Source organism: Gymnoscopelus microlampas (genome assembly GCF_963454915.1).
Source record: "Gymnoscopelus microlampas genome assembly, chromosome: 20".
NCBI lineage: Eukaryota > Metazoa > Chordata > Actinopteri > Myctophiformes > Myctophidae > Gymnoscopelus > Gymnoscopelus microlampas.
The window spans coordinates 23476485-23502897 of NC_139957.1; the positions used below are offsets into that span (position 1 = coordinate 23476485).

At 41.8% G+C, this 26413-nt stretch overlaps 2 protein-coding genes across 3 annotated transcripts; both read left to right on the forward strand.

The window, feature by feature from the left end:
- The first annotated feature begins 833 nt into the window (after positions 1 to 833).
- Positions 834 to 21330, forward strand: usp40 (ubiquitin specific peptidase 40). 2 transcript variants are annotated; one of them, XM_084044383.1, is made up of 32 exons: positions 834 to 1563; positions 2260 to 2327; positions 2413 to 2526; positions 2735 to 2899; positions 3328 to 3474; positions 3605 to 3748; positions 4211 to 4339; positions 4487 to 4597; positions 4758 to 4865; positions 5004 to 5222; positions 5515 to 5650; positions 6749 to 6830; positions 6986 to 7157; positions 7318 to 7402; positions 8095 to 8165; positions 8923 to 9323; positions 10126 to 10273; positions 10911 to 10971; positions 11837 to 11890; positions 12177 to 12265; positions 12526 to 12612; positions 12724 to 12760; positions 13017 to 13081; positions 13194 to 13268; positions 14179 to 14305; positions 14421 to 14500; positions 14714 to 14832; positions 16161 to 16226; positions 16354 to 16564; positions 18812 to 18907; positions 19024 to 19118; positions 19449 to 21330. In XM_084044383.1, exons 1-32 carry the CDS (start codon positions 1365 to 1367, stop codon positions 19564 to 19566), a joined length of 3879 nt encoding a protein of 1292 aa, XP_083900509.1. In that variant the 5' UTR covers positions 834 to 1364; the 3' UTR covers positions 19567 to 21330. The 2 variants fall into 2 exon arrangements, with proteins under 2 accessions (XP_083900509.1, XP_083900510.1); XM_084044384.1 differs by having other exon boundaries at positions 5004 to 5204.
- A 475-nt stretch (positions 21331 to 21805) lies between these two features.
- Positions 21806 to 23461, forward strand: fabp7a (fatty acid binding protein 7, brain, a). The gene is made up of 4 exons (XM_084044454.1): positions 21806 to 21949; positions 22215 to 22387; positions 22900 to 23001; positions 23188 to 23461. Exons 1-4 carry the CDS (start codon positions 21877 to 21879, stop codon positions 23236 to 23238), a joined length of 399 nt encoding a protein of 132 aa, XP_083900580.1. The 5' UTR covers positions 21806 to 21876; the 3' UTR covers positions 23239 to 23461.
- Positions 23462 to 26413: the final 2952 nt, after the last annotated feature.

Here is a 26413-nt window from a genome sequence, read left to right on the forward strand (position 1 = left end):
TGTGTGTGTGTGTGTGTGTGTGTGTGTGTGTGTGTGTGTGTGTGTGTGTGGGTGTGCGTGCCCATTTGGTTACATTTGTACACTCTCAGATTTAAATTTACAGTGATTTTACAGCGAGTCTTCGTTTATAGGCTATCAACTATTGTACCTCAGTTCAAAAGAGTAGGCTATGTTATATTTGATGTTGTAAGAATCTGTTAATATGTGTGTTATTAACATCTACAAGATTTGTTATATTCATTCTTATCTCCATATTTGTTTCTGAATGAGAATTTTTAATTTTAACTATAAAACGTTTATCCTGCTGTGAATTGACATATATGTATTATCAATCAAAATGTGACACTAACTTATTGAAACAAAATAAACGATTTTGAAGTACAAAACCGTATTTGTCAAGTGAATGAAGCCATCCAGGCTCCTGGTGAATCATGCCCATAAAACATTTGATTCTGTGTATAAAAAAAAATACATTTATTAAATAGTATAATTTGATATTAAAATTGGTTCCAGGCTTAAAATAATTTATATCAATATTTTTCGGAAATGTCTATAGGGTAATTAATGGGGTTTCTATCTGTGGCACCACAACATGCCCGCCATTGCTATGCCCTATAAGCTTTTTTTTCATAATACTACAAGTACCAACAAGCATACAAAAGATAAGAGAGGACTTGGGGTTCATATATATGTAGTTTTCTTTTTAATAAAGTGAAACGCCAAACCAACGACGGGGTAAAAACTAATTGGGAGGAGCATGAGACTACAAAAAAATAGCTCTGGTGCTATGGATCAGAGCTAGAGACTACAAGTACCACAATCCACCGCGCTACCGTCTGCCTGGAGACATGGCTGCTTACTGTTCACCAGTGGTATTTTTATTTACGTTTCATATGTTATCTTATTTAAGACAGAAGGAGGCAGAACAAGCTTCGGTTCGCCCCTGTCTAGTCTAAAAGCGTATGCGGTGGATTGAATATAAGGCGTGTGCAACGCTTTGGTCTTCAAGAAGACACCAATAATCTGTCGGAAAGCATTGTCGACCCGAGGGGCTGGTTCTCGCTGAGCACACTGATTTTTGCACTGTGATTCAACCGCTGTGCTAGCGTGCTAGCTCACCATTACCAACACGATTTAAAGTCGCATTCATTAATAGCTATGTTTAGCCCAGTGAAGTCCTCTTACTTCAGAGTCAGTCCAGCCACTGTCAACAGAGAACTTGGCAAGACCAAGATGAGATAGCAAGAGGGTAAAAGAGGTGATCTTAATGCGAGGTACTATATTCTACTGCTGTGTGACTTCAGGATCGGAATTTATTTTTTTGGGGGGGAAACGGTATTAATAAGACGTGCAAAACGGCAGGTATGTTTGGGAATCTTTTCGAGGAAGAGGAGGAGGAAGGGTTTTCTCCGAGTCCTTCGGCAGGTAGAGCTGCGAAGGGCGGAGAAGAGCCCCCTCCTCCACGCAGGGGGAACAGTCACCTCAGTGGCATCAAGAACCAGGGAGGGACGTGCTACCTCAACTCTCTGCTCCAAACCCTGCTGTTCACCCCAGAGTTCAGAGGTGAGTCACATCACATGCACTGCAAAAAGTGAGTTTTGGGGCTGCAATCTGTTAAAACGTTATTTCAATCAATCTGAATGGTAGAGTATGTATGTATGTAATGTATGTTATGTATGTATGTATTATAACTAACACATCTCAGTGGTTGGAGGTGGTCTCCCTGCTCCAGACTGTGGTTCTTTAAACGTTTAAATTTCAAGGTCTCCCCTCAACTCTGACAGTATACAAATGGAACCAAATGAACCAGAGTTACAGTAACCCAGAGAGTCCCTGGAATTCACTTTGAGATCCAGTGCCCTACTCTACTGTGAAATATAGACCCTGCCTGGTGTCGAAAAGGCTAGAACACCTACTGATTGACAAGTAGTACTGCCTGAAGCTCCTACACGCAATATCTATCCTGGTCAAGCAAGCAGGGATTGCCTCTTAGCTGAGCAATAGAAATGTGGTCTCTCATGCAGGGGACCTAAATGTTACGGATTGTAGCTTCAACTCTTGACAGTGTACAACTGGAACCATGGTACAATCCAAAATTGTCCAATTTGGAGCGCTCTCAGAATTACAGATGGATACATTGATACTAACGGATAGCTGTGGGAGGGACTGAGACATCAGTCCCTCCCACAGCTATCATTGTCAGTCAATATTGTGGACTGGCACATGAAACTGTGAAAATGAGATTTTGTTTCTGTTCAGAGGAACTGTTCAAGTTGGGTCCAGAGGAACTAGGATGCTTGGAAGACAAAAACAAACCAGAGACTAACGTAAGTGTTATGGAATACAGGAAGACTGAAGTAATGCATGAGGTATTGATCGATTGTAATCGAGGCCCTCTGCTTTCGTTCTCAGGTCAGGGTGATTCCATTAGAGCTCCAGAGACTGTTTGCTCACCTGCTGCTGGTGAACCAGCAGTGTGCCTCAACCGCTGACCTCACTGATAGCTTTGGCTGGAACAACAGCGAGGTGTGTGTGTGTGTGTGTGTGTGTGTGTGTGTGTGTGTGTGTGTGTATAGAGTGAGTGTGAAAGGCACAGATAAAAAAATATAAAAGATATTTGGAAAGAGTAAGGAAGTGAGTGTGAGTTGACAGAAAAACTCGCAATATAAACAGAAACAATGGAGTTAAATCCATTAATTGAATCTCGGTAATTATTGTTTTCAAACTTCTGCAGGAGACTAATCAGCATGATGTACAGGAGTTGAACAGGATTCTGTTTAGTGCTCTGGAGAACTCCCTAGTGGGTACCAGTGGTAGCACATTCATCCGCAACTTGTACCACGGGACCACTGTCAACAGCATTGTCTGCAAGGAGTGTGGCAATGTCAGCCAGAGACAGGTGTGTCTGTGGAATATGCACGTTGTTTAAAAAAAAAATGTATTTCTGTTCCTATTTCCTCTATGTCATTGAATACACTCATTCAGCCACCTGGCAGTGAGAAATTACACACAATAAAATCCAGTGCAGCGCCAAAGCAAATATTTACTGGTTACTTCAAAGAGTTTTAGAGTCCCATTGATTCTGGTACTTTAGAAGCCAGATTAGACGGTCACAGGAAAGTATTTGGAAGTACACTTGATATGCTTTTCTAGTGTCTTCATTTTACCAGACACCAGAAGTTATTGAGACTCATGTCTGGTACTTAATAAAGATTACAACGAGTGGCTAAAATTATCAGCAAATACTAGATGACATACTGTACAGTATATATGGTGTGTGTGTGTGTGAAGGCAGTGGGTCTGCTCTACTGACTTGTCTACTTGTAGGAGGACTTCCTGGACCTGACGGTGTGTGTCTGTGGTGTGTCCAGCATGGAGGAAGCACTTTGGAATATGTTTGTAGAGGAAGAATTGTTTGAGGGCAACAACCTGTATCGCTGTGCCCAGTGCAACAGGCTAGTCAGAGCTGCCAAGGTCAGTCAAGGTCAAAGCTACGTGACACTATCTATACACAGTAAAGTCCATTTGGTTCTATTTGTACACTCTTTGAAGTTAAATTAACACTGAGGAGTTTAATTTGTACTTTCACTTCATTATCCTTTAGTCTGTCAAACTGAAGAAGCTGCCTCCATTCATGACCATGTCTCTGCTGAGGTTCAGCTTTGACTTTGCCAAGTGTGAGCGCTACAAGGAGACGGGACGCTACATGTTCCCCCTCACTATCAACCTGCGGCCATTTTGTGAACAGGTAATAAGACTAAAGAAGAAATTCTTAGTCAAGGACTTTTAAAGTCAATTTGACACATGCACTGATGCAAAGGCATCTCTATATTTGGTCTTATTCAGTATGGAAAACATTCTTGGTCAAATAAGACAAAACCAACTGGGGCAGCACTAGGTAATAGACAGATTGAAACACTGCATCCCAGCTATTTGGGCACATCATAAGGGTTTGCTTCCCACGCATTATCCACAATTGACTGCTTCAGATGTTGCAGCTGGTGAAGGCAGTCATTATTAAACATGTCCAGTTGGACTCCTTGGAATGTAAATTCTGATAACAATACTGTGTTCCAATAATTGAATGTCCTTCATTCTGTTCTCCACTTTCATGGTTTCCTGTCCTACCCTTTGATTCATACTGGAAGTCTTTGTAACCATAAGATGATGATATTATTCTGTAACACTATAGTGTCACTTTCCCCCACAGACCGATGAAGAGGACTCTTATTACTCCTATGAGCTGTTCTCTGTGATAATCCACAAGGGTGGTTGTTATGGTGGCCATTACCATGTGTACATCAGGGATATTGACCAGCTCGGCCACTGGGAGCCACCGGTGAGATAAAATGGGGGGGGGGGGGGGGGGGTTGGGAAAAGATGGAGATCTATGCATGAAATGTTTAAAGGGAGAGGTAGAAAGAATTTACAAACAAACTCTGCTGGCTTGTTTAAACAAAACAACGTTCTTATATTTTGTGCACAGGAGGATGAGTCAAAAACTAAAACTCAGAAGAATGTCAAGGAGGTTCCTGTATGTGAGACACGTGTAGAGAAAGATGACCCTCTGTCTGTTCTCACAGCGGTCATAGCCCAGGTATAACACGATTCAACTATAGGCTCTCACTCTACATGTAATTAGCCTGCATTCAGTTTAGCTGGTACATGCTTTTACATGTTCAGTTAGTGTCATGAATCCATCACCCATCAGCACCAAGGACTGATTGATGATCTGTTACTGATTACCCCTCAACTAGGAGCCCTCCAAGAGTGTGCTGTTAGACCAGCTGGGCCAGAAACTTATGGAGAAGACAGGCTCCTCCTGGAGCAAGAAGTTCAGAAAACACTATGGCCCCATAGGCAAGGTATGTTTAGATTTAGTCATTGTGAGGTACTATATCCAAGTTTATAGGATATCTCCTAGTTTCTCATAGCCCTAATGTCTCATGTGTTTTACTAAACCCTGTACTCTCTGCCCTTTGTCATCATCTCTCATACTGTAGTTCCTCCAGTCCCACAATGATGCGTTTATCTTGGTGTCTAATGGGACCAGAGTGGCTCTTAAGGCCAACTCACCAAGCCCCATGATGGAGCCTCCCAGCCCTGTAGAGCAGACCACTGGCCTTGATCCACCCTCAGCTCAGGAACCAGCAACTACCTGCAACCAGTCACTACCAGACCAGGAAGCAGAGCCTGAACCAGAGGTATGCTGCAGCGATGGGGTATTTATTTTCCATTTATTTATTTTATGATTTGTGAATTTCTTTGTGGGAAATGATTGCCAGAACGACAGAGTAAAACATGGTGTTTGTGTTTTTTGTTTGCTTCTTTCGGATGTTTCCATTTTAACATCAATCCAGAACGTTGACTGAAATAGATCCAGTACATGTTGCACATTGAAGAAAAATACATTTTACGTTGTAGTTCTTTTTTCTTAATGAGTGATGGGAGAGTCGATTATGAATCTACATATGCCTCTTCATCTACTCCCTCCATCTGTCCCTCTCCCTGCAGGGCAGTCACTGGTTTGACCTGAATGACTCTGCAGTGACCTCCATCAGGGAGTCTGAAATACAGAAGCAGTTCCAGGGCAAAGAGAGTGCCTACATGCTGTTCTATAGGAAAACAGAGCTGCACCGGCCCAGTCAAGGTAATATCGTAGATACGTTGTGTAGCATGTGTTGCATGATGTGTTGCATAGTTGTAGTATTCACTGTGTTCATACAATGGTTATTTTGCTCTTGTGTCCTCGGTGGTGGGAAACCCCACCCCCAGATTATGACGTGAGAGCAAATTGGCTGCTGTTTGTGAATATGGTCAATTGGTGCACAGACTAGAAAGAGTAAAAATGAAGACCTGATTTGAACAAAACAAGACATAATGCTATCAATATTAACTTACTTTGTGTGCACTGCAGTTTGTGAACAAAGCAGCACAAATCATAATGCGGTGTAACTGTTCAGTGGCTGCTCTATACAGGCTCGCTGCTTGTGTGCATGTCCTAGTGTGGTGACAACGTTTTACACCTCATTTGGCCAATGGCGATCTTCATACATACTTAACCCATTGAGACCTGAAGCCGATTCTACATGTCCCCTGAATCTCAACGGTTTTCTGAAAAACGTATGTTTCTATATCAGTGGTGCTCAATCTTTTTCATGTCCAGGACCCCTAAAATTATATGTATTTGGCCGCGGACCCCCATCAAAATATCTTGTTCCAGGGACCCCCCAGAAGCAAAGATTTGAGTTAAAAATGTTCGCTTTAAAAATATATAAATTCAAAGATTTGCACACATTTTCACGATTTTTCAAAAATAGCAGATCTACAAGCTCGTAGCGCGGCACTCGGTGCCGCGCTATGAGCTTGTATATCTGCTATTTTTGAATAGCCCAAAGTGTAAAATAATGCTTTTTAGCTCAAATCTAAAAATGACACAGTTCCAGGTCTTAATGGGTTAACCAGTAACAATAAAAGTGCTTCACAAGTCACGACAAAGTGTAACTAATTGACTGTCCAAATCTTTTATTTTCTTATATTCTCTCTCTCGCTCGCTTGCTTGCTCTCTCTCTCTATGACCCACTTTCATTGCCAAAGATGGTTCTGTTTCATGATGGCATGCATGTATGGCCACACTTTAAAAAGAAGAAAAGATTAAGGGAGACGGGAGGAAAAGAGAAGAAGACGTTCTGAGGGGTAGCGTGGATGAAGAAAACTCAAACATTATATTGTGCTCATCTCTTCGCAGCCTTGAAGAATCCCTTGTATAATGTTCCCCCTCACCTTGTGCAGATGGCGGAGGAGGAAAATGTCAAATTGCAGCAGAGGCGGTACAGAAGCATATCATTATATTAAATTACCTTTTAGGCATTTAGCTGATACAATATTCAGAGCATGGTCCACTGAGTGCACCAGTGGAATAAGCTTTGTCTAACTTGTCTGTGCTGTTCCTATTGTACTCATACTGTACATCCTTTTCTTTTAGTGAGGAGTTTGAGGCTACCAATAATAGCATAGAGCTGCGTTTACATCTAGCACCTTCTTATAAGCTGGAGAATGGAGCCCTTCAACCAATCAACAAAGAGCAGGGTGGGGTCACCACTCTTAGCTTTGACCGCAGAAGGACAGTGGGAGACCTGCGGTTGGCTATATATCAGGTAATTTCTTGATCATTAACATTGAATGCCTACTGATAAGTGTCTGAAGCTCAACATGATAAACAGACGATTGTAAAATGTACACAGCGTTGACTTATTATACTTGTATTTTTGTTTTGTGTGTGTGTATATCTGCGTGTGTGCGATTATGCTTGTTCAGAATCAGGAACTCTGGGAAGGGGACATGGCTCTGACTGTGGCCAAGAGTCTTCCGGCTGGTGTACATCTCTACAATACTCTAACAGGTGATAACAACCGACACAAGACTCCCTCAGTCGTCATAAGAGTCAAATGTGTTTAAACATTTAATTAAGCACTATATTCTGCTTGTGTACATTTAATTAGAGTAAGAGTCAAATGTGTTTAAACGTTTAATTAAAGGTAGGGTAAGTGATTTTCTTTGGTTAAAATAAGTGTTAAATAGCTCTATATTCTGATAGTACTCATTGCTATAGAGCGTTTGTTCAGTAAAAGGAGTCTCCTTGTCTCTCCAGCTCTTTATAAAACAGAAAATGCATTTTCGTTTCAGTTTCATTTCCAATTTTATCCAATCAGGATAGAGAACTCAATCAGGATACAGATTCAACAAGTGAAATTGGAAGTGATGACACTAAGAAATGAGCAGGCAAAATTGGAACTGGAACACTATAAAAATGAAGCTTAAAAATGGGTACTTTCTCCTGATTGGCTGAGATTTTGACACCTACCGGAAAATGTATTTTCTGTTTATTAAAGAGCTGCAGAGACGGGGAGACTCCTGTGACTGAACAAACACTCTATAGCAATGATTACTATCAGAATATAGTGCTTTAACCTTTTAACAAATTTACTTTTTGTTTTAACCAAAAAATATCACTTACCCTACCTTTAAGTACTATATTCTTCTTGTGTACATTTAATTAAGTACTATATTCTGCTTGTGTGTGTCTCCCTCCAGATGACAGTGTCTCCCTGTACAGTGCGGGTATTTTCACTAACTCTGACCTGTTTGTGTGGAATGGTAGAGAAGTGAGTAGATGCCACCCCCCCTCCCCAATTTTATTTTCTGTACATATACTTTTATTGCTACTAGTGTTGATGATTTCTTGTATGTTATTGTATGTCTTTAAATGTCTCGATGAGTTGAATACACAGGACCACAATGGAAACAAGCCCGTAGGACTTTTTCTGTTATCCTTTTAGCATTATTGTATAATTGTACCTCTGTGATATTTTGTAAACTGTTAATAAAGTACTCAATCAATCAAATGCCATAACATACTTTATGGTGTACTTCCAACATGGATGACAGTAAAGCAAGGTTGTACTTTGGTAGAACCTTGGGTTAGCATGATATGCCGTAAGTCCAAATAGTGTCAATCATCTTTATCAATTGTTTCTGTGCTCTGAACAAGAAACTTGAAGTAGTGATTTCATTCAGTCTCACTGTATTATATGGTGTAAACAGGCCTCAAAATCAAACACTTTTAGCACAGACATACATGAACACAAACAAAGCAGATTCTGCCAATATATAGATAAAGAAAGATAAATCCTGGTACTGTATGTAATTTGGGGGAAGTGAATTGGCTGTATTGATGTTATATCATCCTTGACGGACGTTCTCTAGCACAACAAAAATCAATAGGTCACCAATAACAGTGAAATGTGAGCGCTGCCACCAGTATATAGTGGCAGAATCCGACGTGTTGGCGTTTGTTTGTTTATGCGCAAGATAGATTTTAAGATATTTCTTGCCTTAACAATAAGTATGTTATTGTCACAGGTGTGTGGTGCGACTGTCCTAACTGGAGCCAATTGGGAGCCAGTGCTGCTGACCGTTGTCCGCCCCTCCCTGGGTGAAGATGGAGAGGAAGCTGCTGTAGAGAACGGGGTGGGGGCCGACGGGGAGGGACATGGAGTCGAGGATGGGGGGCCTGGGCTTAAAACGGAGGCGAGGGGATTTGCCGGGGCTGCAACACTAAGGGAGGTGCAGGTGGCCCTCGGGGAGCCGCAGGAGAGTCTGCTGTGCCAGGAGCACAGGGGAGTGAATAGAGGAGGACAGGGGGGAGGGGCGAGCGGGTGGAGGGTATTCCCTCCCGAAGACATGCAGCGCACCCTCAAGGAGCTGGCACTGAAAGACGGAGACGCCCTGCTGGTGCTGGAGCCACAGTCGTTTGATAGCAGGTGAGTGAGTGTGTGGACTGTATATATATATATATATGTATATATACACGTGTGTGTGCATTCATCTGAATTGTATTATTACATTTTTATCATTATTGTTATATACACCTGTGATATTGTACCTATAGGTGACAGTGTTCTGGTACCTGACAGCTTAACAAAACACTAGAGTCCAGGGTAAACTGTTCCGCCCTTTTTTGTCCTTTGTTCAGAGTTTACTGCAGGTGCGGTGGCCTCAAAAACATAAAGGAAAACTGGCAGAAAAAGACTTGCTCTCTACCTAAACATTTATGGAAGTTTATGTAGAGAGCGAGTCTTTTGCTGCCAGTTCAGCTTAACTCTTTCACTGCCAGGAATTCATTAATATGTTTCCATCTACCGTCCCCTTGCCAGCGAAAACTATTTACTGTACCTTTGAAAAATCATGGAATATTGTCCAGCAACCCCTGTTGCTGATTACTGAACAAACGCTTGATTGATTGATTGATTGATGTACTTTATTTAGTAAGACATGAGAACAGTACATGACAGTACATAACAGTACATGGAAGTACAAATTCGCAATACAAGGTCTACTAAACTGGATAGCTCAGTTAAGCACGTAGCTTGTTTAAGATGAGATCCCCATGCACACAAATCATGTTGCACTCGCTCAATAGCAATCATTACTATCATTAATAAAAATACATTATTTTATAAAAAACTAATTATTGTCAACAATAAACGTTTTTTTTTAACCTAAAGATGTCACTTACAGCAACTTTAATGCTTTTTGTGTTGGTGTTTTGCACTCTGTCCTCAGCTTCTTCAGTCTGAGTGGAGATGTGGTTACCGTGACGACGCCTTCGGACTGCCGTTGGCTGCTGGTGGAGTTCCGACCACACGGAGGAGGAGGAGAGGAGGAGGAGGATGGCAGGAGGACAGCCAAGGTTCCAGCCTCAGGAAACATGGTGAGTTCTCAAACACTTTCATTTCAGGAACGCCCCCCCCCCCCCCCCCCCCATCATGCTATCATACCCCCCCCCCCCCCCCCAGTTTGATATGTTGTGTTACACCAGCTCAGTGGCTTTGTGGTTAGAGCGTCCGCCCTGAGACTGCGAGGTCGGGGTTCGATTCTCCGGCTGGGGCATACCAAATATTATAAAAATGGCACCCAATGCCTCCCTTCTTGGCACTCGTCATCAAGGGTTAGATTGGGCGTAAGTCCCTGCAACGTACTAGCACCATGTCCAGGGGGTGTACTTGTACATAAACTTTAAAGCCACTTAATGCTACAGGAACAGGAGTTACGCTCCTGCCCTATTTTCTATCTCTGGGACCCCAATCTACACTATAAAATCCTAACTCAAGAGAGTATACAAATGGAACCAAATGGACCTTTCATGGGTCCATTAAGGTTCCATGTGCACACTCTCTGAGTTACAGACCTGTAACTCCTCAAGGCCCCCTGGGGGTCCCCGGACCCCACTGTTCTAATCTTGACTTTTTTTCCCTCCCTCTCTTTCCTGGCTGCGTTTCTGCATTAAATGGTAAATGGTAAAATGTGTGTGCACGTTCATGCATGTGTGTCTGTGTTTTACTGTCCAGCTGCTGCGTGAAGTGAAGCAGAGAGCCATGGAGGAGCTCCAGCTTCAGGAACACCTCACAGGTAAGATAATGACTAATGACTCCATCAAAGATCATGCATTCTGCCTCTCAGAATGTTGAAGCTGCAATTTGAAAGTTATTTTAACCCATTAAGACCAGAGGCCGATTCTACAAAATGTCTTCTAAATCCTACTTGCTGCATCAGTGGTTCTCAAACTTCTTCATGTCAAGGACCCCCAAAATGATATGTATTTGGCGGCGGACCCCCATCTCAAAATATTTTGTTTCCAGGGACACCCAGAAGCAAAGATTTGAGTTACAAATGTTCGCTTAAAAATATATATCTTTTCAAAGATTTGCAAAAATTCCCACGATTTAAAAAAAATAGCAGATCTACAAGCTCGTAGCGCGGCACTCTGTGCACTATGAGCTTGTATATCTGCTATTTTTGAATAGCCAAAGAAATCTAAAATGACACAGATGTGTTCCCGGTCTTAATGGCTTAATGAATAAATAAAATGTAATTTTAACCAATCTGTATGGTATGTTAGTGCAATATACTGTAACTAGTACATCTGCAATGGTTGGAGGTGGTCTCCCTACTCTTCCTTGGAGAAATTTAGACCCTGCTGTCATGTAGGACACCTACTGGTGTAGTACTGCCTGATATCTCCCCTGACCAAGTGGCGATTGCCTCTTGCTTGAGCGGTAGATTTTGTTCTTCAGTGCGGGAGACCTGAGTTCCAATCCTGGGTAAGACATAAAACTATAGATTGCAGCTTCAACTATACTGTTTAGCCAACGCAACCAAGCATTCTTACTTAAGTTGTAGTGTTTTTTTGAGATTCCCTTAACATATTATAAATTAGTCTTCAGTGTATATATCTGTATGCTATATTGTCCTCTCTCTCTCTCTGGTGGAGTAGGTGTGCAGTGCTGTCTAAGACAAGTGGATCGCACAGGGAAACTACTTCCTCCAGGTAGGAGGAAATTAAGTGAATTTTTGCTTGCATTTTTTATTTCAATATTAAAACATTCATATATACAGGGCAATAAAAAGAAAAGATCAAAAAGACTAGGCCATTTAAACAAAAAAACATGAATCGCCATTTTTAGGGAAATGTAGAGCTGGCAATTTTTTTTTTAATCTTTAACTATCGTGTGGTTAAATACTTGTTTTACTTTATTCAGCCTGTGAACCTGAGAAGTTTGCAAATAATCATATCAGAAAATGTGCTTTTATTTTTGTATCTGTGTTAATGACAGTATGTGAGGAGTTGAGTGTTCGGGAGGCAGGGATCCGACTCATGACTACTCTAGCTCTTTGTCTTGGAACTGCACCCAAGCCATCGCAGGTTTGTCAACCTCTCCTAATTGCTTAAATAATCTCGCATAGACACTCTTTGTGTGCCTGTCCAGATGTGAGTGCATACTGTAGCTTCAAACAGTAATAAGTAAACCCAGTACTGACTTTGGTATCACATTTGTTTATGAGATTCATACACTTTTAGTAGTAGAGCAGTCAAGGAGGACTTCTAAGTGAAAGAAGGTTTATAGGAAAACTGCTGCCCATGTGTTTTTTTTAATGGCTGGAGGGGTTCTGCTTGTGTTGCAGCTTTTCTTGCACTTCTCTGTGGGCACAGCCCCCTCTGCTGGCATGGAGATGAACATTATTGTTGAACAGACTTGCACCGTCAAAGAGGTGAAAACAATGTTCATATGTATCTTTTGTGAGCAGCTGTTGCAATCATTGTCACTGTCAGTTTATCATCACTTCCCCCTCCTGATTTGTACTTTTGTCATTATATTGCAGTGTCTCAAGGCAATGCTGGGTACTGTAGGACTTGAAGGTAAAACAATACCCTGTCTGCAGTGTGTCGAATAGGTTTTGTATATTACAAATAGATCTACAAGCTCGCAATGCTGTACAACGCGATGCAACCTTGTAGATTGGCGATTGAGTGTTGAGGGGAAAAAAGGAGCAGACCTAGTATAGAGCCCCGGGGGACCCCGGTCAGCTTATTATATAGGGGTTAAATAGTTACATATACAATAGTGTACAATAAACCTATTGACAATGCACATGTTTGTATTGTGTATTGTTAGGCAACGGTTGGCACTTGAGGAGACTGGATTGGTGCGAGGAGGTTGGAGAGCCATTGATGGATGAGGTAAGTAGCCGGTGTTGTCTAACTCCCATTCTACCTTAGGATTCTCCCTCCACCTTGGATCAATAACTATTTATTTAAGACCTAACAAGTAACAATATCATTTTACCCTCAGGATGCTTCTTTATCAGAGTTGAAGATTATCACCGGGGATACTCTGATTGTCACAGAGGGGAAATTGCCTCCAAAGGTGCTTTATTTGTTTTTTCTCTTGTAACTATTAGTTTAGCTGCAAAGCGATTGTGAAATTATTATAATTATGCACTGCATTATCATTACAGAATTGTCCTTTTGATACCTTTTTATTTGAGTTAACAGTTAACACAGGCTGCATATCTCTGCTGTCGGGCAGAAACCAACTATGTCAAAAATATGTTTTTTTCCCCATTTCCTCAAAGGTTAATGATTTGAAAACAACACAATACTGCCTCATCAAAGTTGTTATGGCTGACTTTATACATTATATTATATTATCATTATATTATCATCACTTAACCCAAATCTAGCTGAAGTGGAGTTAGGAGGTTTTTAACCAGTGAATGTGGAGATGGTTATGTCCATCATTGAATAGAATGGAGAAGTCAGATGTTGGAGTTGGAGTTAGGTGACAGTTTGAGGAGCCAATGGAGTTGGGAGGTTTAGTCACAAGCGCTTTTTAATACTTTTCATTGGTTCAATATTTGTAAAACCCAAATACGACGTAAAGGGTGTTCAATAGCACTGATTTAATAGAGAAAATAAAAAAGTTGAAAAACGGAGATAGGACGTTTGCGCCTGACAGCGACGATATGCTGGTTTTAATTATAGATCGAACACATTGTTGTACATACCTTCTGAACAACACATACACATACTTTCTGAACTATTCATCATCGAAGGATGAGACTGATTGCATTTTAAAGCTTGTCTCAAATCATTTCACTTACATGCATCATGTTTCCTACACAAGATAAATAATGTAAATTCACGACTCAACTACTGTATGCACACTATTACTACTATTACTGCTCTTGTTGCACATGGTTTTGTGAAACAGTTTAATGTTTTTCCCCATGGCTTGTCTGTGTGACTGATCAGGCTCTCTTATGTACTCTTGCTAGGGCTTTCTTAAGCTCTCAGTCTGGCTGTATCTGGAGCATAGCAACAACTCTACAGTTACCATGGAAACTGAGTTAAACCACTCTTATAATGGCTGTTCTGAGGGCCAGAGGCTGGCGGTCACCTCAGGTGAAACACACTCTCCTTGTCTTGTATTTCTTTGCCTTTACAGGAAAGTGTTTGGGGTATTTGCGTTAAATTTAAAATCGATAAACATTTCCTGTGTTCATCTTTGCGTGTATAGGTGGTGCCATCTCAGAGCTGAGATGTGTGGGACATGTGGAGATCACATATGAGGACACACTAGAGGATCTGAAGACTCAGGTTTGTGTGTGTGTGTGTGTGTGTGTGTGTGTGGTATAAAGCACAAAGATATTTTATAATCTTTTAGAAACATTGTCATGTTCTGTCTACAGTATTCCTCGAATACCTTAAATCAGGGCTACATTAAGTTAGCAAGCATGTCTATTTGGTGTTTTCCTTCAAATGATGTCTCTTACTTGATAAATGCACTGTATGTCTGTATATGTACATCAGGTGTTGACCCTGCCAGCCCTACAGTGTGTGTGTGTACCCACCCCCGCATTCCTGCGTGTGTGGCAGTTGGAGGGGCAGAAGTTGGCACGTATCCTCAGGGGACAACAACTCACACTCAGGTACACACTCTCCTCCACCACTGACCAGCTGTGTGTGTGTGTGTGTGTGTGTGTGTGTGTATATACAGTATATGATTGTGTGTGTGTGTGTGTGTGTGTGTGTGTGTGTGTGTGTGTGTGTGTGTGTGTGTGTGTGTGTGTATGTATGTGTATATATATGTTACAGTATGATTGGAAAACCAGTCTGTTTGAAAAAGGAGTGCTCGTTTCTCCGAGTTCACCTCCCACCGCTCGTCACGGCAACTCACTCGCCTTAGCTCGCTCGGCGGTGCCTCTCGTGGCTCAAGTCCCCTTGTTGGTGTCCAAAGACAAGCGCTCCTGCACCCCGCTCATCCTAACGAAACAATGTGGCTCCTGGTAGGCCCGGCCCTGGGAGCCGAGACAGGAAGGGGGGGTGGGGTGTGGGGGGGGGGAGTCTTGTCAGAAGTCCCGTCAGCTTAGCGGTTTAGCTTGTCCCCCCCCCCCGGCCTTCATTTCAGATGATTAAAAAGTTAAACGTTTTAATGTAATTAATGTTTTTCCCCACATCCTACTATAATTCTAGTAACCTCTGTCCGTTTGTTTGTAGTGGTGGTGTCACCACCCGGTTCTCCTCACTGGCTGGAGCAATTGCTCCGATTTCGCACACAGCCATTGACCATTACCATCTGAACTTAACTGTGAAGCCCGTTTTTCAATTTCATCAAATCTCAGCTTCTTATTAGCGTTTATGTGTCAAACAATGTCGCCTCCCGGGTTGCCAGATCATGTGCGCATATCCCCCCACGGATGCGTCGACCGGGTATGGTCTAGTACAAATTAATTAATCACATAGCTGCTGTTTATTGTTTGTTGTTGTCAACTGTGAGCAGAGCACTCGATTTGTACCGCAGGGACATCAAAGCCTCCCACTTGCTTCGCCTTGCGACGAAAAACGAGTGCACCTTTTTCAATGTGTGTGTGTGTGTGTGTGTGTGTGTGTGTGTGTGTGTGTGTGTGTGTGTAAAAACACACACAATTTGCTTAATTGTTAGTGGTCATAGAACGAGCTTCTCAGAGAGAAATCTAGCACCATGCATGTTGTTTATGCATGTTTAATACCCTCTGTATTTTAAAATCACAGATTGTTTCAAAACGTCATTCATACTGGAACTGATTGAAATGATTGACATTCACATAGTGACAGGTTCCTCTGTTGCCGGAAGTATCTAATGACAAAAAGATGAAAAAATTGTTGGATATACTCCTCTGAAATGTTCAATGTTTGAAAGGTTTTCAAAACATTGCGGCCATTAAACAAAATTGTGAACTGGCACCTCAGACTCACCGCTTGGTTTCCTCTCGTTTAGGAAGTTGAAGCTTACCAGCGGTACAGACATCTGTGTGCAGCAGCTACTGAAAGAAGAGAATCTTGGGTAATGTACTGGATAGGAGGGCTCTGAGCAATGTTTTCTGGTCAGAAAATTCATGGGAATAATGGCCAAACAGTAACTTATAGCTCACTTTACCATCTTGACCTTTCTTTCTTGGCCGTTCTCCCAGCCCTAAGGAGGTGTTACTGCGTATCCAGATGGCTATACCGAGGGAGAGGTGTTACTGTCCTCCAGAGGAGCTGGTCTGGGATGCGTCCCGTGACTCCTCCCCTCGCTCCTTGCGCACCGCCCTGGCTGCATACTACGGCCTCAGCCCTGACTCTCTGCTGTTGGCCAAACACCAGCCAGAAAAACACACCTGGGAACCTGTCTCCAGCTGGGTGAGGAAAGACTTAATGAGGAGGAGCCTGTGTAAAGAAAAAGTTGGAGGTGGCTATAGAAGAGCAGGGTTTCCAGGGGTTATTAACACATCGGGTGCCGAACACGGTCTGAACCGTGTGTTTACATAGTGGCGCTCCGGTGCCGAACACGGTCTGAACCGTGAGTTTAGTCTTTTTGTTTTTTTTCGTTTTTCTCCGCGCGGGCGGGGCTAGAGCAGCTCTGGGAGCACCCATTGTAATCCTGCGAAGGAAGTGCCAGATCGCTCACCGGAAACACATTTTTTTCCCCCATCCGCTTCCTGTCTATTTCCTACTTTGAAACGCCTATATCTCCAAATCTGTTTCCTGTGGGGAAAACCGGTCATGCGCGATGCGCGACCCCCCCCTAACTCCGAGGGGAATGTTATGGTTCCAGGCTGTAGCCAGGCTCATGGCACAACATGAATCGATGCTTTTTTTGCGTGGATTTGCTTGTAACGCACGCGGAAGCTTTAAACGGCAAAGCGCAGTCAATGGGGAGAATGCTGGCACCCACGGTAAGTTGTTATGAAAAAATGCTGGCACCCGATGTGCTAAAAGGTCTTAAAAAGTATTAAATCACTTTTGCCAATATTAAGGCCTTAAAAAGTAATAATAAGTCTGGAATATGAGTTTCAATGGTCTTAAATTGTTTGCTTTTTGGAAAATTCTGATTTGTTACCACCTTGTATTAATTTGGTTGTGATTTAGTTAGTGCAGTTTGTGAAGCAAATGAATTTAACTAATTTCTAATTGGGTCATTAGTATATCCGCTGATATTATAGTTATAGACAGCGCTGGGAGAAATGAGGAAAGAGAAGCAAGGACGGAGACTTTAGAGGACAGATCAAAGACCGTGCATGAAGGGCAGCTGATTAAAGAGTAATTAATTTATTCACAAGCAGAACAATACCATCCCTCGATTATGATAGCACCATATATCTATGGATATAGATAATTATGTAATATTTTTTAGTAAAACCTTAAATGATGATAAACAGCTTGGGCAATCAATCAAAACGGCATTCATCTTTCATCTTTAATCTGTGCAGACATAACAACCAACCAATCCCTGAAATTTGGTAGTTAACAATGAATCATTTTGATATAAAACTGCTCTTAAATTTCCACACACTGTGGTATTGCAAAGCAGGGGCGTCATTTGGGGTCCCAGTGGATGGCAATTACCACCCCCTAGTGTTCGCATTTAGCCTCAAAGCAAGTTCTTTTTTTTTGCATGTCTAGGAAGAGACAGACCTACTTTCAACAGATTACAGATTTGCATTCGACACATTTGCGTGATTGGCTGTCCTTTAAGCCAATGGGGATACTTTCCCCTTTCCCATACTCTGAACGCCCCCCCCCTGCAGCAAGCCTTAGGGCCATTAGTGGTCTCAGCTGTGCAAACAAAAGACCTGCTTGAATGGAATGTTAAGGAGGCAACTCACTCTCTCTCTCTCTCTCTCTCTCTCTCTCTCTCTCTCTCTCTCTCTCTCTCTCTCTCTCTCTCTCTCTCTCTCTCTCTCTCTCTCTCTCTCTCTCTCTCTCTCTCTCTCTCTCTCTCTCTCTCTCTCTCTCTCTCTCTCTCTCTCTCTCTCTCTCTCTCTCTCTCTCTCTCTCTCTCTCTCTCTCTCCCCCCCCCCCCCCCCATTGGAATGGCTGAGATTTTATTTTAAAGACAACTTTTACATTTTGTGCTGCAGATTGGGGCAGAAAAAGCCTCCCGCAAGCTGGTATATTATGACTTTGTCATTTCTTGTTTTTTGCAGATTCATCTGATTTTTTGATCGGTGATGAGTGAGTGAATCTCAATCCACGTCCGTTTTTTCTAGTCTGTAACCATACATTCATTAGCCACTTTCATCCTGGTGTCCCTAGTTTGGGCATTTATAGGCAAACATTTTCGAAAACTCAAAAAGTGTGTGTTGTAAGCTTGTAGATTGGCAATTTTCGCTAATGCCTCTGTTGCAAAGGTCTTTAAAAAGTGTTGCATTTAAAGTGCTGATACCTGCAGATACCGTGCAGAGGAGAAGGTTGATAATTATGTGTTTGCAGTCGGTTCTGTTCAGGAAAAAAAGAATGAGGATAATAATGAGACCTTTGGAAGAACATTCCAATTTGGATAGTAGATCAACTCCACATCCCCTGATAGATGCCTTCCTTAAACATGGTTCACTTTGAGTAAATATTTGTTATGTGATACATGCTCGCTTTATTTCTTTTTTACAGAGTCAGCAAGTGTCCAAACGGAAAAAGAAGAAAAAGACAGATTCCCTTCTGGGAGCGCCATTCCATCTAAAAGATGGTGACACGATTGGTGTAAAGGTGATCAAAAATACTTGCCAACGTGTCAAATGGCAATATTGAAAAAGGCTGAGAATGACAGTTTACTTTTCAGATTGAGCCTCTATTATAATTGACTTTGTTCTTTGATTGGACAGAATCTTTTGATAGACAACAACCAGGACTTCTGCACCTCGGAAGATGAACAGGGTCAGCAGAGGCTGAGGGAGCAGGCAGAGCAACGCAGGAAAGGGTGAGGCCTTCGCTTGTTAGATATAAGGCTACATTATACAACTTTAAACAATTACACGACTGCACCACTTGACAAAAAAAAAAGTCCAGGCAGAATACTGAGTGGACGGGGTCTGGCATTCAGAACACAGAGCCGAGTTCTAAGGCAGTATAACACTTTCGCCCTTCGATGAGCTATCTTCGGTTCAGCAAGTCCCTCAAAAAGCCTTTCTGAAAAAAAAGAAGGAAAAAAGGCTTACTGTCGTTTGGAGTGTGCTGCGGCTTTTAGTGTTATGTGAATTGTTGTATAAGATCCCCTAAAATACTGACTTGATGTCAATTGTTTTTCCAGAGGGCAGGGTGCAGGCTCTGATGATGCTCAAGCGGTGGGATCAGAGAAGAAGGCTGGTCCAACTAAGACCAGGAAGCCTGAGGTGGCCCTGTCAATCAATGTTGGAGTGTTCAGATAGCCCTGCCTCTACGGCTGGATGGATAATCACTGCTACCTACAACTAAATGCACACCGTAACAGAGGCATCAGCTTGGCAGATAGGACAATCCACAAGGCTTCAGTCTTGTGCCAAAGAGACTGTACTCATTTGCATATTGTACTCCTGTCCAAAGGTTATGAACTCAAATACCCTGTACCCCTAATCACTTACTATAATCCTTAGTCTGAGCAGGACAGGGGAATACATCTCTGGCTCTGTGTTTGCTACTGTATATGGTACCTGAGGACTCATTATGGCTATGCAATACTATTGGGACTGAATCCCTTGTTTCTGTTTTCCTTCCGTTAACTGTGCACACAAAAATCTCAATCTGGATTATTAGTTTGTTTTCCATATTCTCTGAGGTTCAGGTTATTTTGATTTGTCAGTAAGAGAAAGGCCTTTATAAATTGTAGCTCTTCACAACCCGAAATGGTTACTACTCACTTAACTCTGCTTATCTGGGAGGGAATATACAATGTCAACCAGAAGCCTGGGGGGGGGGAATATACAATGTCAACCAGAAACCAAGTATTTGTCAAAATTAGCTGGGACTGATGCATTTGTCTTGCCTATTTGCCGCTGTGGCAGGTGTCAAGGATCGTATGGTTTCCATGTATTCCAAAATCAATGTTGCTCATGGGATACAAAGTGGTTGACACCTGACATTGTGCTCAATGAACAATAACTAGTAGTTTCCTAGTTTTGTAGATGAGGCTGTATGGTGTTTTGACATGATGGCAGAGGGGAGAACCAAGCCTTAACATGGAGACACTGTGGTTGCTCTATCCTCCCAACTCTCACTGAACCTCTGCATGAGCTGCTCCTTTTTCACTCTTGCTCATACAGATTTTCTCTTTTTTTTCTATCCTTCCTCCTCTACCACAGACGGTCCCCCATCCACCTACTTCCTATTATAGTAAGTTCCATAATTATTTGGACAGGTACGCAAGTGAAATGATTTCAAATAACGCAAAATGATCAAATAAAAACAAAATAAAATATTTTTTACATATTGTACAAGTCCTCACCCAATTTGAGGCATATTAATATTACTGTAGGTTCAAACATAACATGAAAGCACCAATAGTCACTGTATTGTTTAATCTCCAAAGAAGGATTTGAAGCTATAAACATCAATATTCCTATTTATTTGTCCTGATATGTCACTAGATGAATTCCCTGTACCAGTCCTGTCTCAGAACAATACTGTATTCGAGCATAACTCAAATTGCTCTCTTGCCACCATTATGTTCACTGAATAAAAAGGGGATTTTTGCTGACATTCTACAATATTCTATTGAGTGTGAAAACAGCCATGTTTCATTTGCATGCACTACATTGTGTGGATTTCAGGGAATTAAAAATCACTAGATAATTAGATCATGTTGCTACTGCTGCTGGAAATGTCCCGGCGCTAAGTTACCATGTTTAGAATAGGCTTTGTTTTGGAATTATGATTTTGTTCATAAGAGATTTTCAATTCTGCTTGCAGAAATAATGGTTTTCCTTTTAATCTGTCAAGGACCAGTGCCAAGAATTTGCAGCTATTTCCTCAGAATCTTTCTTTTTTTTAAAGTAAGTTATGGAAATTATTAGCAATTATTTGCCTTTTGTACAACTGCATTATTGCTTGGTCTTCTGTAACCCACATATGTTTACAGACATCTGACATCTGTAATTTTGTGTTAAATTGTTTGCATAAAGTATTTTATCAAGAATACATAAATGCAGTAATATCTGCTTGCCTGGTCATTGTAAAGGTTTTTTTTTAATTAAAGTGAATGGGATTATATAGGCTATTCTCCATATATTTTATTCTCATATTTAATATATATATACAGGCCAGGTTTCCTGTGATTCTTCAATCTTTACCCAAGGGAATGTTTTGCTGGGCACTATAGTTTCATTCATAAATGAAAAGGACAAATTGCTGTCATTGTTGCAAATATACAATAGGCCTACTATTACAAGTGTTCAATTTAATAGGACACATACCCAAAAGTGTAACAGTTTGATTGACAGCTTGGTCCACATGATTCATACAAAGGCATAAATTATAGCGGCCCATTTAGAAATTTCTCACCACCTCTAGGGACCAATCAGAGTTCAGAGTGTGTTTTAATCACCCAACCAGGGCTTTGGGTTGAGTTGATCTCCGCCCCCTGTTACAGTATTAATTTGGGAGACGAACATGTGCCAAGTTTACTGTACGGAGACCACAGTAGTCTATCAACATTATCATAACTTCTTATCGCTCTTGGGTTGGAAAAACTAACTAGTGTCAAAATGGTTGATGCATTCTGCGCCACATGGAAACTGATTGACAGCCAGAACTTTGATGAATATATGAAGTCACTTGGTAAGTCAACTATGAGCGATTTATTGGAGTTAATGTTAACAAAAATAATATAAAACGATCTGATGTTAATAATGATATGATACATGTATATACGAATAATATGCGATCGACCATTACGTTTGTGTCATTATTCTCACAGAAACGGCACAAGCGTGTTCAGATTTCAGTGGCTACTTAAAGAGAAAAGTAATCATCATTAACGTCATGATATGAATCTCCAACAAGACAACAACATCACCGTCGGTTTTACTCGATCTCTTCACAGGTGTTAGCTTTGCAACCAGGCAAGTGGGCAATGTCACCAAACCGACCATTGTGATCAGCCAGGACGGGGACAAACTGGTGGTGAAAACCCAGAGCACCTTCAAGAACACCGAGATCTCTGCCAAATTGGGAGAGGAATTTGATGAGACCACTGCTGATGAGCGAAATGTCAAGGTAGGTTCAGTAATGCAGTGTTTCTCAATCTTTTTCATGTCAAGGACCCCCAAATGATATGTATTTGGCTGCGGACCCCCATCCCAAAAATATTTGGTGCCAGGGAGGGACCCCCAGAAGCAAAGATTTGAGTTGTAAATGTTTGCTTTGAAAATATATATATATTCAAAGATTTGCTAAAATAGCAGATCTACAAGCTCATAGCACAGCACGAAGTATATATGCTATTTTTGAATTGCCAAAGTATAAAACATGGTTAAAGTGGTTTAAATGATTGTGATGCTATATTAACTAATGTTGGACCTCCTGGTACCCCCTCAAGAACCCACTTTGAGAACCAATGCAGTAATGGACATAATAACATAGCCTACACCACTCCCTTGCACTGTTATTGAATATTACGCAGTCTTTTGTGCGCGGGATAAGTTATATGCTACCACTCTAATGTGGCATTTATATGTGCAAAAATTAAATAAACCAGTTATTTAAAAAAAAAAACCTGTGTTTTTCAGTCCCTTCTGACCATGGAGGGTGATAACCTTGTGCATGTGCAGAAGTGGGATGGCAAAGAGACCAAATTCGTCAGAGAAATCAAGGATGGGAAGCTGATCATGGTGAGTAATCAATCACAGACATGCTGTATATGTTGAGATCATTCATAATATAAAAAATAAGTGTTTTACACCAATGCCTGTCATTACAATGCTCTTTGAAAACCGTGATATAAATGTTTATGCTATTGATTTTGTGTGATCTAGCAAAAAGACAACAACTTGATTTCTGTTCTTTTTCCATCTTAGACCCTGACCTTTGAGGGAGTCCAGGCTGTCCGCACATACGAGAAGGCTTAACTCTTTCCCGGCATCTGTGACAAAGCAAATCATCCCAGCACTGTGAATGACCAGCAAGGCATTCTATTTCCAAGTTGTCGTTTTTACTTGATTCATTGTTTTAAACTTGAGATAAATGTTTTGGGATAATCTTTTGTAAGACATTCAGAAACTGTGTCAAAGACTTATTTTTTTGAAAGGCCTATAATGTGTTTTCATTGTGATGCCTGTGTATCAACTTGAGAAAAAGGGAGAAATAAATTACTTGACTAAACTTTGTTGTCACGTCTACATGTAAATTGTCTTTTTCCCCACCCCTTTTTTTCAAAAAGAACCCCCTGTTTCACTGAGGGTTTTTATTCGTTTTTGTTCTTCCAAATTTGTATGCAGTACTGCACTTGTATCAAAATGTGTCAACCTATGTAGGCAGAACAATGTTGCTTTTGTGACGGGTCAGCTCCAGGTGGCAGCTGGGAGATCAGGCAGGGTAGGGCCAGCCCTGCAGTAGCCAGTGAACCCATCAAAGGGAATATCCTGCAGTAACCCCTCCGAAAGCAGGGGACAGCAAAGAGAAAGGGGGAGGAGAAGGAGGTGGTTGAGGGATGATGTCATTTGCCAGAGCATAATCTCATTAAAGTTGTGGTGTCATTACGTAGCAGCATCATTCGATGGCATGGACCAACCCTGTTCCAGTGTAGCCACTGGCATGACATGCAGCCCCATTGCAAGAGTGATGTACCGTACTAGACAAAGGACACAAAGACAGGGCAGCTTTTGTTATTACAATATCCCACGGTTAGGGGTTTGATGTCCTTCAATTGTCTTCCAATGCTATTGGATAATATGGCTACTTCAACATAATATGGCTATTACATGTATGCCGCATGTTAACACACCTTCATGAGCACCATCTGGCTTCTGGCTAGCCTTCCTATGTTTTACATCATGGGATTAAGCAGGTGGACCCTATAGTCTAACAGTATCGTCTCTTTAGGTCAGTTTGATCTTTACTACAGTCTGCCTCATTCCTTCTTTCCCATCTAGTGAGAATAAGGCAACAGCTTCCAGTTCATCCATGTGTGCTGTGTCTAGCCTACTGAACAGTATGACTACAAGTGGCCATTCTTCTCATTTCAACACACTGGCTGCCAAGTTGCTGGCTGCCTTTGAATAGACTGGCACAAAAAAACCATGGTAACTGGAGTGGAATTTATTTGGCCTTTGTCCACTGCATTAATTTGAAACAAAATGTGTCTGTGCCCACTAAAAGTATCCGAAAATGACCACTACACTTATTATGCAGCAAAAGCATACCCAGGAAGTGTACAGAAAGGCCACACGATTCATCATTATGTCAATTTGTCATGTCAGGAATATGTATTTTAATATTTGTAAGAACGCAACCAAACTAGAGTAGCCGACATTTCTAAAGGTAGAAAGAAGAGCTCATCATCCCATTAAGGGCTGTTACATTTTTGTATGTCTCCTCAATGTATTGTTACAGTATGTCATTATGGTGCGAGTGCACTTCCCAGGAACGCAACAGGCTTGTACTCACAGTGTGAAATCTGTGTCAACGGTTCAAGCTGACCTGTAGTAACCTCTCTTTCTGGCCCCATTAGGGAAATGTCAATCTTTATCCCTCTCAACTCAATTACGCCTCTCTCTCTCTCTCTCTCTCTCTCTCTCTCTCTCTCTCTCTCTCTCTCTCTCTCTCTCTCTCTCCGGATTTGAATCTTAGACTTTTATTTTGTGAGGTTGTCACATGCTAACTCCAGAAGCCAGGATAGGTTGATTGAGAACATGCAGGCTCAGGAATCCTCTTTGATCGTTTGTTGTCTCCGCCAGGCCGAAAGGCATGGCGAGAGTATGTTTTACCCCCTGTCCGTCCGTCCGTGTGTGTGTCCGTGTGTGCGTCTGTCTGCAAGCGGCTAATCTCTGACACCGTTGGCCCGCTCGCTCCGAAACTTTGCACACACACTCCCTGGATGCAAATTCAAAACCTCTGCCCCAAATCTTTCACATAGCCCTGTTATAGCGCCACCAGGAGGCCGATTTGTGCAAAACCCATTTACTCCTACAGATTTTATCCAAACGTCATGCAAATCGGTACACAGTATCTCTAGTATGTGATGAACGCGGATCTGTCCGATTTTCCATATTCTATCCTCATTGGCTTCCAAAGTTTGCAGGATTGGTCCGTTTTGAACAAAATGCCTCAAATCATGAACGCAGCTTGCGATTTCCGTGAAATTTCACACGCACATTCCTACTAGGCAGAGGAAGAAATGGCACCCTTTTCACATTGGCCTGTTATAGCGCCACCAGCAGGTCTAATTTAGCAAAACACATTTTTGGAACAAAAGGCTCAAATCATGAATGCAGTGTCCGATTGCCGTGAAAGGCCTAAGAAGAAATGACACCCTTTTCACATTGGCCTATTATAGCGCCACCAGGAGGCCACAATAACAAATCTGATTAATATAAATCAAGGAAAAAATGCCTGAAAAAAAAAAACGTATCTGCAAGCTAACAGCACGTCTAAATGCGACGTGTTATGAGCTTGTTAGGCTGCACCAGCGCTCCTGTTTTTGGGTATAGAGGGGCGGGTGTATAGAGGCACGGAGAGATTGCGCCTGATCCCATTGGTTCACCGATCTGTCCGTCAACCCCCGCCCTGTTAAACGTTTGACATTTTTTTATGATTCACCAGGACCCTGGATGGCTTGATTCTAGGCTTAAATTAATTGATATAAATATTTTGGGAAATGTCAATGGGAAAAATGCATTGAGTATTTTTAAGTGGAACCAGAAAATGACGGCCACTATGCCCTATACACGCCGTTTGGGCGTTGTTGTATGTGTGCCATACCTGCCAACCTCAGGCTCAGACCCTCTTGACCACGCTGGGGGTCCCCCATAGAGTTAGGGAGGGATTTATAAGCTGAAGGTTTAGGGTTTGAAACTCCTAAATATAATTTTTCACTCTCAATCTAAAATCGAAGAGGTTGGTTAAGCATTGCTTTCTTACGTGAGTTTTCAAAAAGATAGTAGACACGTAGGAGCCAGATTGCTCAGATGTCAAGGATCCTGTACTGAGATTCGATCTCATGAACTTGTGGTCTGAAGTCAAGAGCTCTTCCAACAGAGCTAACCAAGCACACTGACCTTTGTACATTGACATTATATGAACGTG

Coding starts and splice junctions, on each gene's coding strand:
- usp40 (XM_084044383.1), top strand. CDS start 1,365: ATGTTTGGGAATCTTTTCGAGGAAGAGGAGGAGGAAGGGTTTTCTCCG. Junction 12,266..12,525: donor CTGCACCCAAGCCATCGCAG/GTTTGTCAACCT, acceptor CTTGTGTTGCAG/CTTTTCTTGCACTTCTCTGT. Junction 13,269..14,178: donor AGGGGAAATTGCCTCCAAAG/GTGCTTTATTTG, acceptor TACTCTTGCTAG/GGCTTTCTTAAGCTCTCAGT.
- fabp7a (XM_084044454.1), top strand. CDS start 21,877: ATGGTTGATGCATTCTGCGCCACATGGAAACTGATTGACAGCCAGAAC. Junction 21,950..22,214: donor TGAATATATGAAGTCACTTG/GTAAGTCAACTA, acceptor ATCTCTTCACAG/GTGTTAGCTTTGCAACCAGG. Junction 22,388..22,899: donor CTGATGAGCGAAATGTCAAG/GTAGGTTCAGTA, acceptor TGTGTTTTTCAG/TCCCTTCTGACCATGGAGGG.